The sequence below is a fragment of the Elephas maximus genome, chromosome 13 (genome assembly GCF_024166365.1).
Source record: "Elephas maximus indicus isolate mEleMax1 chromosome 13, mEleMax1 primary haplotype, whole genome shotgun sequence".
In the NCBI taxonomy this organism is placed as follows: Eukaryota; Metazoa; Chordata; class Mammalia; order Proboscidea; family Elephantidae; genus Elephas; species Elephas maximus.
The window spans coordinates 47,562,182-47,578,106 of record NC_064831.1 but is presented as its reverse complement, the minus strand read 5'-3'; the positions used below and the strand labels follow the sequence as shown (position 1 = coordinate 47,578,106).

The 15,925-nt window shown below is 41.3% G+C and overlaps 1 protein-coding gene across 4 annotated transcripts in view; it reads right to left on the bottom strand.

Annotated features, from left to right (window-relative positions):
- CGNL1 (cingulin like 1) overlaps positions 1-15,925 on the bottom strand; it is a 189,597-nt gene that overhangs the window by 97,482 nt on the left and 76,190 nt on the right. For all 4 annotated transcript variants that reach the window (XM_049905311.1, XM_049905309.1, XM_049905312.1 and 1 more), the window contains 3 exons: positions 13,798-13,899; positions 13,131-13,279; positions 11,541-11,676 (listed from right to left, as the gene is read on the bottom strand). In XM_049905311.1, the coding sequence (XP_049761268.1) occupies positions 11,541-11,676; positions 13,131-13,279; positions 13,798-13,899 (387 nt within the window). The remainder of the gene's footprint in view (positions 1-11,540; positions 11,677-13,130; positions 13,280-13,797; positions 13,900-15,925) is intronic.

Genomic DNA, 15,925 nt, shown 5'->3' with positions numbered 1-15,925 from the left:
CCAAGTGGGGAAAAAACCCTCTCCTTGGCTACCCTTCAAGCTTTACCACCAAACTTTTTGGAAGCATATTCTCGGTTTGAAGATTATCTTTGAAGAAGTTGAAGGTCCCTGGGTGGCGCAAACAGTTTGCACTCAACTCTTATCTGAAGATTGGAAGTTCAAACCCACCCAGTGGATTCGAACTACCAACTTTTTGGTTAGCAGCCGAGCTGTTAGTCACTGTGCCACCATGGTTCCATAAGACCAAAAAACCAAACCCATTCCCACTGAGTCGATTCCAACTGATAGAGACCCTGGAGGACAGAGTAAAACTGCCCCATAGGGTTTCCAAGGAGCACTTGGAGGATTCAAACTGCTGACCTTTATGGTTAGCAGTCATAGCTCTTAACCACTAAGCAACCCGATTTCCATATGACCCACTGTGACCTCCTAATCAGAACATTCAATGGTCTCCTCCCAGTCCTCACTTTTCTTGACTCCTCTCTGACCTTTCCTGCCTGACTCCTTAAAATTCTCTTTCCTTGGTAGTTAGTTGGTAGTTTAAAGACATTATACATTCCTGCTTTCTTCCCTCAGGCCACTTTCTGCTACAATCTCATCTGGCTATTCTCTTCTATTTCCCAAAGGCTGAGCTGATTGTCAAGAATACAACTTTGCATTCTTCATTCTTTTTCGGCAAGCTCATCTCATTTTTTCAATTCTATGTAAATAACTCCCAAGCCTTTACCTTCAACGCTTATTTGAGTTCAGACCTAACTTCATGTTCCTTCATTTCCTCTTCCTTTGGTCGTTATTCGTGGGATGGCACCACATGCCTCCTAAGCATCCAAGCTCAGGACCTGGCAGCAACTTCGACGTCTCTCCCTCGCCCTTGTCCCTCACAACTGAAAAGTGAGTTCTGTAACATCTTAGATCCTTTTTCCCACCACCCTAATTTAAGCTTCATCACCTCCTGCCCAAGGGGTTTATAATAGCCCAAATGCCCTCTGCTTCCCAGCTCTCAGCTGAGGCCTCTCAGACATTATGCCTGCAGCACCTCCTGCCTAGAACGTCCTTCTTCCCTCATTCCCACCTCTCTCTGCCTTCCAGAATCTCTCTAAAGACCCAGCTCCAAGACTGCCTCTTCTAAGAAGTCTTCTTTGAATAACCTTCTTGAATACCCATCTCACTTAGCTATACTCATAGCACTTGATAGTTTTTATCTTAAAAAAAAAAAAAATTTTTTTTTTAATGTATTTATGTTATTTTCTTATCTCCCTACTAGATGGTCAGCTCCTGGAAAATTTTTTTTCTTATCTCCCTACTAGATGGTCAGTTCCTGGAAGGAAGGGTATAGACCGAGGTTTACTATGTTTCTGACACACACATCAATGATATTGGGGGTGTGTGTGTCTATTTTAGGTGAAAATAAATTAACACAAGCAGTTCAGCAAGAATCTGGGGATGTCAGAATTCTAAATTAGACTATTTTTTCACTCGTGGCTTCTGAATAAACACACATGCTATTCCCTTGGAAGGAGCCCTGGTGGCACAGTGGTTAAGCGCTCAGCTGCTAACTGAAAGGTCAGCAGTTCAAACCCACCAGCCACCCCATGGGGGAAAGCTGTGGCAGTCTGCTTCCATAAAGATTACAGTCTTGAAAACCCTATGGGGGCAGTTCTACTCTGCCCTATAGGGCCGCTATGAGTCGGAATCGAGTATAAAGCATATAACAACAAAAAACAATCCTTGGAGCACATGCAGACTCAGAGAAATGGTTGCTGCCGGGTAACCCCAAGTCTTAGAGATAAAAGCTACTTTCCATTCAAGTATTGCGTCACTGATAAGGGGATAAAATCACTTTTGTGTTCTCTGAGATATGCACACCCATTGGACCACGGGAACCTCTGCAATCCTAGCATGGAGGTCCTTGCACAGAGGAAGACTTAGCCCTTCAAGAATCTAACTGGCAGGCACTGATTAGCTCAGATGTAGCATCACAACACTCGGCCAGGTAACTAAGGCAACTCTGGTTCTTCCAAGGCCCAAATACAGAGACCTTATGAAAATATACCCAGTCCTGACATTTATCAAATAGGGTACCCTGCTGCTGCCACTGCCCATCCCTCCTTAAGAAGTATCCAGGGCTCTCCCCAGTCAGTGTTGCTACTGGCTACTCCTTTAGGTCCCCCTGGAGCCTTGGGCCAGCTTCTGCAAAACAGCTCTTGTGATTCTGTTTCCTGCTTTTACTTTCATACGTTTCTCAACTGTTTTGATGATAAGGCAGTTCCCCTTCCCGCACTTATCTTCTCCAGGGTGGACCTGTGTTTTGTGCCGCCTTGTGTGTGCTGCTGCCAGTATATGTCCAGAGCTGGGGTTTTCATGGTCCACTCTACACCGACCTGCTATTATCTGGGGCTGGGGCTGTTGCTTAAGTGGACTGTGCTGAAGAAATCCAATCAGATTACACCTCGCCGTATCACTTTACGGCACTTGAAGTTTTCCAGAATAGAGACCAAAAGGCACACGAGATTTCAGAAACTTCGCTTCATCAACTCAGGGCTTTGTTAACAATTGTATCAAGCCAAAGAAGGGAGAAAATACATACAGAAACCTCCATTAGAGATGAACGTGCCGATCAAAGAAAGTAGACGCCAATCAAAGAAAGTAAGGTAAAACTTTGGCTATTCAGAATCAGCACGTTCAATACCAGAATAGTTCCACACCTGAAATCAGCCAGGAGATAAAAATCTAGTGGGGGGCGGGGGGAAAGACAATAAAAATTGACATGTGTTTGGTAGTTAATACATAATAAGAACTATGCTAAGCATTTCCAAATATCGAGGATCAATATTGAAGAAGATGAATATTATTCTTATTCAGAAATGAAAAACTGAAGCTCTGAGATGCTAACTTGCCCAAGATGACACAGGTTATAAAGGCAGAGCCAAGATTTGGACTTAGATCTGACACCAAAGCTCACTTTCAACGGTACAGCTTCTCTGAACCTGGTAACAACAGTAAACACGCAAGGAAGACCAAGGATGGAACAACTACACTGTCTGACACTGCTGGCACAAACAGAACAGAGCACTGTGTTTCACTGGCAGTGCCTACTGGAGGTCCACCTTTATAAACTAAAGCAAAGAAGCATGACTAGACTCTATTTGCCTAGAGCAAGAGAGGAAAGAGAATCAGGACTGGGAGGAGGAAACGGAATGTGTGGCTAATTGTCTATGAACAACTGCCACTTTTGCCATGAAACCAGAAGAACTGGATGGTGCCTGGCTATCATTACTGAACATTTTGACCCAAGATTCTATAGAAGAATCCTGATCAAAAGGGGAAAATGAAAAGCCACACCTCAAATTCTCACAGAATCCAGACTTTCTAGTACCATGGAGGCTCGGTGAACCCCTGAAACTATTACCCTGAGATAATCTCTAAACCTAAAACCAAAAATATCCCCTGAAGTCTCCTTTTAAACCAAACAATACTTCAGCTTAACTACTGAAGAATGTCTGCCTTGAGCATTGTGCTCTTTTAAGGTCTATCTGTAGGGATCAAATTGAAAACAGCCACTCAAAAGGTTAGAAAGGGAAGTTACTGGACAGTGAGTTTATGTTAATGAGGAAGGAACAATTTGGAAAAGGAAGGTGAGAATGGCTGCACAACTTGAAGAATGCGATCAATGTCACTGAATTGTACATGTAGAAATTGTTGAATTGGTGTACATTCTGCTCTGTATATTCTCAACAACAACAACAAAAAAAATTTTTTTTTTTTTTAATTAAAAAAGGAGGAAAGGTGAGAGAAAAAGGAAGTGCACTGTGGGACCTAGCAGTTACCAGCAACAGCAAGTGGCTGTCTTGACAGCAGGTGCATTGAGAGCCGTGCCTCAGAATGCCCAGAGTGGTATTTTTATAACACCAAACTAAAAACAATCCAAATAAACATCATCAGGAAAAGAGGATGGATTGTATTCTCTTTATTTAAATGAAGCCGAATGACCCAGCGTGACACCACGAGTGAACCCTTAGCATACCATGTTGAGTGAAAAAAAGCAACTTCCAGAAACTTATACACAGTAACATTTTTACTTTGCTCAGACAAAGTGCAAAACTGAAACAATAAAATTATGTAGTGTTACATCTTTATGTGATGCGTGTAAAACTCAGGATGGCGATTCCTTTTTGGGAAGGAGGTGGGAAGACCAGATGGCAGAAGCATACACACACAGAATGTCACAGTGTTGGTGAGGTTCTGGTTTTTAACTAGGGAGGGGGCATTCATGGTTGTTCATTATATTGTTACATCTAATAACTTACATATGTTACAAATATTTTATATGTATCAATCATATAAATAAAAAGAGCCAGTAATGAAGAGGCAAAAGAAGTCTGTATTCTGTGCCACAAGATGTCATACGTCCAACAATAGGAGCCCTGGTGGCACAGTGGTTAAGTGCTCAGCTGCTAACGAAAAGGCCAGCAGTTCAAACCCACCAGCGGCTCTGCAGGAGAAAAGATGTGGCAGTCTGCTCCCATAAAGATTTATAGCCTTAAAACCTGCGGCAGTTCTGCTGCGACCCATAGGGTTGCAATCAGTCAGGGTTTGGTTTCATTTATGCCATGAAAACATTCCTCATTTCAATAAGGATAAATTAAGCCACCTAACAGTACAACAGCATAGGAGAGGTGCAGCTTCAACAACTGCACAATAATAAACAAGACAAAACAGCCAGGTTGATTGTGAATTCTAGGGATCCAGTATTAAAAGGCATAGGGCAAAAGCATTCATAAAGGTATGCTATCATTTAAAGAGAATGTGCGTATCAACACATGAATCAGAACAGGTGGCCCAGGGAAATGTCGATGAGTGAGCTAACACTGTTTCTGCTATCCTGTCCAATAACAAGGGTAGCTGTTGAAATTCCCTGCAGATCCTGAGTCACCGAAAGCTAAGAGAACAGCACCAAATGACGAACCCAACCAAGTGAGAGCACCCAGACTAGGGTCCTCCCATACATGTTCTAGAACAGAAGGCTCTAATATCAAGTTTTGGGAAATCTTGTGATATTTCCTCCTTGGAGATTCACTATGTATATTGTCAAGACTCTGAGATAAACTACAGCCAAAAAAAAAAAAGTTTGCCAAACTTATCTGTCCACAGCAGAAAGCTTTATTTCACACACCATCTATCAGCAGATATTTCACATCAAATGCGTAAAACATTGATTACACCCTCTTCTGCATAAACGCTCCCTAGAAGTTCTCTGGGTCCTCTTTCTGGCCCACACTCATTAAAGGGTAAGTAAAATGCTTTGTATCAAAACTGTAGCTTTCTGAGGATTATATGATTGTTTTTCCGAAGGATAGCCTAGAAGGTGCAACACAGCTGGTGAGAAACATTTCTAGTTACCTTCTTATTCAAACTCGTAAAATATTTAGTAGTATCACTGCAATGTTCAGTGCTATCACTACTTCAGAGACCTCCGTTCTTAGCACACTTGATCCCTAGAACAATACAATTTCATAGCCAGAGTATTTTCGTGGTACTTAAGGGTTTACATTTTGGCATATATGCCTGGGATAAACCACTTCACAAGACACTGCTGAAGTGAGGCTCACTTGTCGGGACCGCAATTCCAACCAAAGAAGATGTTTAATAACTAGAAGACTGCATCGCATGGCGTTTGGAGATGTCGTCTCTTTACCCATTACCCTCAGAACGGAAGCCAGTATGTGCATGGGGAGGGACATGCTGGAAACTGGTTCTATAATCATCGTTGTAATTTGAGTTAAGTATATATATATATTTCAGAATACAGGTTTAACTAACAAATACAAGTTATCCTATTGTCAGCCCACTACATGGCTTACCTTAGAAAATAGGGTATTTTCTAGTATCTTTTGTTTTTTTCTTTCTTTCACTTTCTTCTTTTTTAAACAATCTTATTCTCTCTTAATGTTATTTCACTGTGATTCAACATAGAGGTCTGATTTTATTTAACAACATGGGAAATATTAGAAGGGATTCCATGAAAATAAAATATACAAATTATAGGGCAGGCCTTCAACCTTCTTCAAACATTCAAAAACCGAAGTATTTAAATGTTTATTGTGTTCAAGAGTCTACTCTAAGCCAAATGCCATGGAAAACTTGGCCACAACTATGAACTGTTATCAGAGTCCTCCAGACCACTTCTTACTGGATACGAAGAACAAACTGAAAGTGACAAGGAGATGGAGTTTGTTTCTTGAATAATGGAGAAGCCATAGATACTGTTTTAAATGTGGCTGGCAAGTCAAAGGAAACTGATAAAAACCATGAAGATGATTTTCCAGAGGGAGGGAATGCCGTGTGATAGCGCAGAAAGGCTGCTTCTGCCCTAGCTCCGACAGCAGAACGGCGGCAGCAGGTGGTAAGCTTCCCATCCGGGGACCCAGCAAACGACCAGCCAGCAACAGCAGAAACATTTTTAAGAAAAGATCTTCCCTGTTCCCTCTGAGGCTCCTGTCTGTATCCTAGTCACCAAATTAATCAATAAATCATGAATTTTGTTCCGTCAAGTTATACTTAGTGTCTTATATTTAAAAAGACAAAGAACTATGTAGTTCTTTTTAGAATTATCCCTTTTTTTTTAAATGGTGACATTTTAAAAGCCATTTAAATTCTGAAAGCGATCTTTTCATTTGCTCTGAGGCATGGCACTGTGCTACGCACTCCTGACTTTATAACTACTTCCCTATCTCTTTCTTCTACTAGCTACCAATTCAAGAACATACCATCTTTCCTTCTTCCCCATCTCATGCCTAACACAATGCCATGCTACAGAGAAAATGAAAAAATCACTCTTGGAATTTAAATGAGCCCTGGTGGTATAATGGTTAAGCATTCAGCTGCTAACTGAAAGGTTGGCGGTTCAAACCCACCCAGCAGCTCCATGGGAGAAAGACCTGGGAATCTGCTTCTGTAAAGATTGTTGTTGTTGAGGTACAATCGAGTCAGTTTAGACTTACAGTGACCCTGAAGGATGCAGTAGAACTGCCTCATAGGGTTTCCAAGGAGCAGCTGGTGGGCTTGAACTGCCGACTTTTGGTTGCAGCTGAGCTCTTAACACCATGCCACCATGGTTAAGAGCTTGGCCGCTATAACTGGACTAAATCAAAAGCAAAGCAAAACTGAATGCTTCAAAGGCCAGTGTAGCAGGGGCGGAGGTTTGGGGACCATGGTCTCAGGGGACATCTAAGTCAATTGGCATAGTAAAATCTAGTAAGAAAACATTCTGCATCCCACTTTGAAGAGTGCGGTCTGGGGTCTTAAACGCTAGCAAGCAGTCATCTAAGATGCATCAATTGGTCTCAACCCACCTGGACCAAAGGAGAATGAAGAACACCAAGGACACAAGGTAGTTATGAGCCCAAGAGACAGAAAGGGCCACATAAATCAGAGACTACATCATCCTGAGACCAGAAGAACTAGATGGTGCCTGGCTTAAACCAATGACTGCCCTGACAGGGAACACAACAGAGAACCCCTGAGGGAGCAGGAAAGTGGTGGGATGTAGACCCCAAATTCTCGTAAAAAGATCAGACTTAATGGTCTGACTGAGACTAGAAGGACCCCGGTGGTCATGACCCCCAGACCTTCTGTTAGCCCGGGACAGGAACCATTCCCAAAGCCAACTCTTCAGACAGGGATTGGGCTGGACAATGGGATACAAAAAGATGCTGGTGAAGAATGAGCTTCTTCGGTCAAGTAGACACTTGAGACTATGTTGGCATCTCCGATCTCGAGGGGAGAAGAGAGGGCAGAGGGGGTCAGAAGCTGGCAGAATGGACACAAAAAGAGAGAGTGGAGGGAAGGAGCAGGCTCCCTCATTAGGGGGAGAGCAATTAGGAGTATACAGCAAGGTGTATATAAATTTCTGTATGAGAGACTAACTTGATTTGTAAACTTTCACTTAAAGTACAATAAAAATTAAATAATAAAAAAAAAGAGTTTGGCTGCTAATCAAACAGTCGACAGTTCGAATCCACCAGCCAGTCCCTGGAAACTCTATGGGGCAGTTCTAATCTGTCCTACAGGGTGGCTATGAGTTGGAACTGAGTCAACAGCAGTGAGTCTAAGGGCTACAGGATACCAAGGGAAAGGGTATCTTTCTCTTTTAGAATCAATGATGTGTCCATATAGAAAGCATGACCCATGCTACAGTGTTATCTTCTATTTAAATTTGTTTGTGAAGCTACATTTTCACCAAAAGTCATAAACCATTCAGTGATATCATTTCTGGGGACTTTTCCTTAGGACAGTCTTCTAAAGATGCAAAAGGATACATGTTACAAAAATGTTCACCACAACATTTGTTGATAATTGCAAAAAGAAAAAGGGAAGAAGAGAAAAGAGACCGAGAGACACAGGGAAACGGTTAAATATGTTCTGCTTTATCACCTTAAAAATGAAATATGAAAAATATGAAGACTATCAAATATAACAGGGAAAAATGTTTTGACATATTAACTTTTAAAGGCAGGTATCAAAATTGCAGGACACTATGGTCACCCTGTAATTTAGATGGAAGGATGAAGCCTAAAGATAGATGGAGAGGCAAACAGAAAACATAGAGATAAAAATACTTGTTAAGGGGTTAAAAAAATTATATGTTCCATCCCCCATTTTAAAATTGCATTTTATGTTCTTTTAATAATATTTAGTGATAAATATATGTATTTGCAAAGCCCCACTCTAAAATACCCTGTCGCTGTAACTCTCTAATTCCTGAAAAGAAGGCAGAAAGAGCTATGAGAAGCAGTATAACACCTAATTCCATGAATGTGATGGTTTTCAAGGAATGGGTTGATAAAAAGAGAACTATCAGGTGGTAAAAAAACACTTCTCTTGAGGCCTCCTCAGGAGAAAAGCTCTGAGAGACCTACTCCTACCCCCAAAAGGAAAAAAAAAATGAATTCATGAGAACTCCTGGGTTGGGTGACCACAGTCACTCCCTTCTCAGCCACTGCCAAGTCATGGAGAAGAGAAAGAGGGACGTTGTAAGGAGCAGGAGCTAATATCCCTCCTGGGGAAATTATTTCAAAACCAAACAAGGAAGGAGATGAGCAAACAGATGACAGTAGAGACCTAAAACATATGAGCCAGAAGCTGTTAATCCCAAGGAAGGGAAAACGAGGAGAAAATTTAATTCTATCAGGATGCCCTTGTTTGTTTTTGGTTTTTTGTGGGTTTTTGTCGTTATGTTATTGCTGGGGTTTTTTGTTTGTGTTTTGTTTTTTGACTGTGTTCTAAACCGGGTATCATTTATTTATTGGGCTGTTCCTATAAACCGAAAAAAACCCTGAAGCATATAAAAAAATAAAATCCAAACTTTATCAAATATGAGTATGCCCAAATACAGGTGATGGTAATATTATTGTAAGTATCAAACACTAAATATGTACAGAGATAACATCTCTGCCTTTTTCTCGCCCTCGGTTATACTTATTACCACGAAAAAATGCAGACGTTCAAAACCTGCGTTCTTGCCCTCTAAACATTGAAATGTGCGTACCTAACCCCTCAGCAGGGTGGCGATCTACATCAGGGAAAAGATACTGTCTTTGGCAAGCCCCATAACAACTGGCAAATGCTAAGCAGAGAGGAGCTATCTACCGTCTCATACAGACGGGTAAGAGCTGAACATTCCACATGGGCACCCTGATACGGGCAGAAGCCAGACGGCAGCCTAGGACCCAGCAATGGCGTATTCCTTCATTCATTCTAAGCGTTTGGCTGCTAACCAAAAGGTCAGCAATTCGAATCCACCAACCACTCCTTGGAAACCCTATGGGGCAGTTCTACTCTGTCCTATATGGTCACTATGAGTCAAAATCAACTCGACAGCAATAGGTTTTTTAATATTTCCCAGAAGGAGCCCTGGTGGTGCAGCAGTTAAGTGCTCTGCTATTAAACTAAAAGCTGACTGTTTGAACCCGCCAGCCGCTGCACAAGAGAAAGATGTGGCAGCCTGCCATAAAGATTTACAGACTTGGAGGCCCTAAGGGACAATTTTACTCTGTCCTAGGGTTTGGTTTTTTTGGTTTATAGGGTTGCTATGAGCTGGAATCAACTAGATGGCAATGGATTTGGGTTTTTTGGTTTTTCCCAGGTACTGTGATCGCTGCTGCAGATATAGGGCTAAGCCAATCATTCCCATTCTTGGAACTTATAGTATTGTGGAGAAGACAAACACTAAACAAACAACTTAACCTGTGGTAAGTGCTATATGGGAGCCATGGAAGTATAGTGGGTAAGAGCTCAGACTGCTAATCAAAAGGTCAACAGTTCGAATCCACCAGCCGCTCCTTCGAAACCCTATGGGGCAGTTCTACTCTATCCTATAGGGTCACTATGAATCAGAATCAACTCAGTGGTGACCAGTTTGGGTTTTTTTGTTGTTGTTATAAGTGCTATATGGGCATTAAAGAAATCTTGTTCTGTGCCATCAAGTCAATTCCTACTCACAGCAGCCCTATATGACACAGTAGAACTGCCCATAGGGTTTCCAAGCCTGTAATCTTTACCAGAGCAGATCACCAGGTCTTCTCTCACTGGTTGGGTTCGAACCGCTAACCTTTCAGTTAGCAGCAAAGAGCTTCACTGTTGTGCCACCAGGGTTCCTTATACTAGGCACTTCCTAACCTGTAATCTTAGTGTCTTAAGAATGTTTTTCCATAAACAGCATCACCTACAAAGCAATGCTCTATCTCCTATATTTTTTCAAGAGTTTAACCTGAATCTACTGATGTTTAGATCTAATTTCTAATTCACTGGAAATGAAAAGGATAGAGGACTGAATTAATGGACGCCATAAGGAATGCGGGGCACTGGGCTGATCTCTTCAGGGGTTCCATACAATGGAGGAAGAAGAGTAGAGAGTAGGATGTGGGGGAGGGGACGCTATGGTAAGATCAATGCAAGCTGTGAGACAGCAATATGTGATTCTTGATTAGACCCTGGCTTGGAGGGGTTGGTAAAAACTATAAAAGACAACTGGGAAATTTTCAGTAAGGACTGGGTATTAGAATTATTGTTATATAAATATATATTATGAAATGATTGTGTTAGGTGTGATAACGGTATTGTGTTATGTAAGAGAAATCCCCTCCCTTTTTTATAAAGATGCATGCAGAAAACATATGGGCAAGGGATAGTGTTACCTGTAATTTATTTTGAAATGGTCAGCAAACAAAAAAGATAGAAGGATGAACTGAATGGATGGATGAATGGATAGATGAATAAATGGAGTAAATACAGCAAAATGCTGACAACCGTGGCATCTGGGTTAGAGTCTGTGGGTATTAACACACCATTTCTACTTTTCTGTGTGGTTGCAAATTTCCTAAGAAGATGTTTAAAAATGATTACACGTTATGCTCTCACAAAATCTAACTATAAGCACACATGGAGCAAACAAAGAAACAGAAAACACCCAGTCCTCCCAGCCCCCATCCCCTCAAGGCAGGCAGGGCCTCTCTTCTCCCTGCACCTCCAGCCCTCCTTACCTCAATCAGAGCCCCCCTCTCCCTGTCCTCGGACTGTTTGGCACTGTCCAGCTCATCGTGCATTTCCGATAGCTGGTCCTGCAGATCCCTGATCTCGGTCTGGTGCTGTTCCCGTTCCATCTTCACCTGGAACAGCCTGGTAGGGAAGGAAGCCCATCAGAGAGACTTCCGGGCTCTGCTCATTTTCATCCAGTCTGACTCCAGACCTTCAGACAGTCAAGCAGAGAAACTGAAAGCCCCGAGAAGCCCACCCCTCCCATTCTATTTTGCACTAGACAAGCAATCATCTGACCTGAAAAGGCACCTGGTGAGAACTCATGGCTACTGTCTAATTTTTCCAATAAGAAGATAAGTGAGAAGTGAAACCAATGAGAGTATGTACTAATGAGGCTATACACTGACATTTTCTCCCTAAGACTAGAACATAAGGCACTGGAATTTGGACACAGACAATGAGGAACTGATAAAAAGAGTACAGCTTTTTTGATAATTTCCACTAAAGCCACCCCCCATCCTAGTACCCCTCACCCCCACCGCCTAGTACTCTAGACCAGGAGAGTGAGCAAAGTACAGTGGAGGGCCAGTCCAGCCTGCTCTGTTTCTACAAATAAAGTTTTATTGGAACACAACCATGCTCATTCGTTTATGTATTGCTCATGGCCGTTTTCACGATACAACAGCAGAGCCGAATGGTTGTGACAAAGACCACATGGGCCACAAACCCTAAAACTTTTATCTGTCCCTTTACAGAAAAAGTTTTCCAGTCTCTGTGCTAAACCAAACTTACAGCCCTTCTACCTTTTTATTTTGTAAAGTCTTTACTAAACCCTAAATTCTCTGATTTTTTTTTTTTTTTTTCTCTTACCAACTTCTTTTCTGAAATTAACCCCTAGGAATATTTTAAAAGCAAACACTGCACTGACAATTTACCAGGGTCTTCAAAAGCTTTTTCTATTAGACAATATCCTGTTTGTCTGGTGCGCCCCTCTAGATCTCACCCTGTTCAGCCTTTCATTTAAAGCTCTGTCATGTCCACTGGTCTTCACGGTACTGGGCGTTTTCAGACTGTGGCTTTAGAACTTTCTATTACAGATTTTAATACAACACAAAGGCAGGGCCACCTTGGATGTGGCTTTCCTTCTCCGTGGGCTCAGAAGGGGCATCAACACTGGCCACAGAGACCAGCACCATGCATGATAAAACTGAGATGCCGGAAGATTCTGGAGGCCATGTGACATGCGCCTTTTGGAGGCTGTGTCCAGGGTTCTTGAAATCTCAGTCTTTAGGTATCACCTCTCAGTGCTCCCTGCTTCTTACTTACCTGCTGTGCCATTCACTCTAAGGTCTGGAACCTTACAAGACATACTTCAAAGTATACGCAGAATTGTTTTTTAATTATTAACCTCTCTGCTTACAGTGTACACATGTTACCAGTTTCACAATTTTACAAGGATTCGAGGGCTGGAAGGAAGGGTCAGCAGCCTCTACTATAAATGTTTGGAAGGCTGGGTAGTGTTAAATGGATGACGAGGCTCTGGCTACACGCACACAGGAGCCAGGAAGGGCAGCGGGCTTCTGCCCAGAACTTACTCCTCCAGGTTTTTATGGAGTTCCCCTTCACTTTCTTCTAATCGTTGCTGCAGCTTAGAGTTCTCCTCCACCTTACTTTCATGCTGGCTTCGGAGTTCTTCTAAGTTTGCTCTCATTCTCTCTCTCTCTTCTTTGATGTTCTGTTGATTCTAACATGAATAAGTGTGTGTTAAAGTACCTCCACCGCAAGTTCACCTAATCCACAGGAGCCTACTTCTAAATGCTGACTTCTGGCAGCCTTACGAACTCCATACCTTCACGTTTATGTGATTAAACCACTTAATCACACTACACAATTAAGGCACAGGAGTCTGTAACTAGAAGAGATATTAAATCTTTAATGAACATGTAATACTTCTAAAAGAAAAACACAAACACAGCTAACCCTCATTCTGTTATTTCTATTACTTAGTTCAGCTGTTTTATATAAATTTAGTTTTCTGCTGACCCGTGTCCTGAATCCAACAGCTTTTCTTTTATTCTGTCAACGTAAACAGCCTCTGTATGCTTCTGCTACTTGAAAAAACAAGTTCTTTGGACAGCGGCAGACAAATATGCAGGAATTTACTCATTGTCCACTTTGCCTGAGTACCTCAATGTGCTTAAAATATTCTTTATTAACCCAGACAGAAATGGAAAAAAATATAAAGGAAAAAAAATCAGGTACCTTGATTTCTAGTTGAAGCTGTCTCTGAAGTTCAGCCACTTCTGTGGTCAACTTGTTTTTCTGTTCCAGTAGATCCTTGATTTCAGATGAAGAATTAGAAGCCTATAATTAATTGCAAAGAGATAGTCTAACGTAAATATCCAGGAGGCTTTATTTTACTTCTCTCCTACCCAAAATATAATCAGAACAGTAACAGCTGAGATACAATGTTGAACATCTTAAGACCCAGTTCAAATATCAACCCCTACATAGAACCTTCCCTGACTTCACAGGCAGAGTTAATCACGATGGCCCCCCCTTGGGACTCTACTGAACTTTTTTCACAGCCCTTGCCACAGTCACAGTAATTATCTGATCAGATATCTCAATACCACTCCAATATGACTAAGACTTCCTCAAGTGGCATATTTGTTGAAGTACTTAATGCATTCTGTGGAACATTAGGCTATACTAGCATATTAGATATAGGATAATTACAATTTAGAAGGCTTCGCCAAAATAAATTGAAGATTCTAGTTCATAGATATCAGTGAATAACAAAAAAAATCAGTGACAAAAAAAACTATTAGTAAGCAAACAGGGAAAACCCATTGCCATTGAGTTGATTCCAACTCATAGCGACCCAACGGGACAGAGCAGAATTGTTCCATAAAGTTTCCAAGGAGCAGCTGGTGGATTCAAACTGCGGACCTTTTGGTTAGTAGCCAAGCTCTTAACTACTGCACCACCAGGGTTCCAAATAGGGAAAAGACATCCATTTTTCTATTTTGATGACAGAACACCTCAGTTATGCTTCCATGTTTCTTAGGAGTAGTTTGAGAATTACTACATTAGGACATTTCGGATTTTTGGAGGGTAGGGACTATATTTTATGCATCTCTGTATTAGAGAAACCAACGCTTTTCCTACAGTTAGTAAAATCTCATTAAATGATTACCAGGCTCCAGTTCCAGCTGTCATGGAGTAGATGATATCAGATTTACCCTCCCAATAAAAATTATATCAGATTTACCTTCCCATTAAAAAATATGAAAGCTAGACAAAACAGACAAAACAATTGTTTCGGCAATGAAAAAACAACCAGCATGGAGCTATAATCCTTAAAAAAGAAAGCACACAAGGTTGCCTTACACTCACTCTGGCTTCTCTCTAAGGGCATTTTCCAAAACCACAACACGTAAAATTTAAAAAGCCCAAATAAAGAGTGGCAGCTCCCAGATAGAGGAAACCGAAACTGGAGTTTAAAGGTGCTAAGGAAACAGGGATTTTAGGGCCAGGGTATTAGAGAGAAAAGAACCCAAGAAAAGAAGCTCCAAACATCTGCATAAAATACTCCTTGGATTCTTGGATGATTCCTAAGCTTTTTATGAGTAGGGCAAGATTCTGGGAGGTCTAGCAGAGAAGAGCTATTAGGAGGCCAAGAGCCCAACAGAGATTTCAGAGATGACACAATGCTAGGGAGACACTAAAGTTCTAACTCAAAGAAGAGAAACCTTGGCGAACACACTGGCATTCAGTTGAGACCCAAGAAAGGGTGAGGGTCATACTCCCTGGGTAAGGGCAAAAACTTAAAAAGATCCACCTAACAATGCTCCAAACAAGCACACAGGGTCAAGGTGAACTGCAAGTAATTTAACTGACTGTCAGCACAAAACTCAACATTCTTCAGAGGGAGATAATATAATCCGGAACCTCTATAATTTATCATACACATGGCTAGTACACAATTAAAAAAAAAATCCTAGACATGCAAAGAAGCTATAACGATGACCAATAATTAACAGATAAAATAGACAACAGAAGCTGAGAGGATCTAGATGTTGTAGTTAGTTGTAAAGAACTTCAAAATAACCACGAATAATGTTTTTTTGAAAGAGAGGAAATTGTGGACAAAATGAATGAAAAGATAAAGTATTTCAACAGCGAATTAGATTCTATAATAATACCAAGTGGACACTGTAGAACTGCAAAATACAATATCTGAAATTAAGAACTCATTAGATGGGTTTAAAATAAGACTGACATAGCCGGACATGTGACTAATGAATTTGAAGATAGTTGAACAGAAAATATTCAGAATATCTGATGCACAGAGGAAAAGAAATAAACACATATACACAAAGAGAAT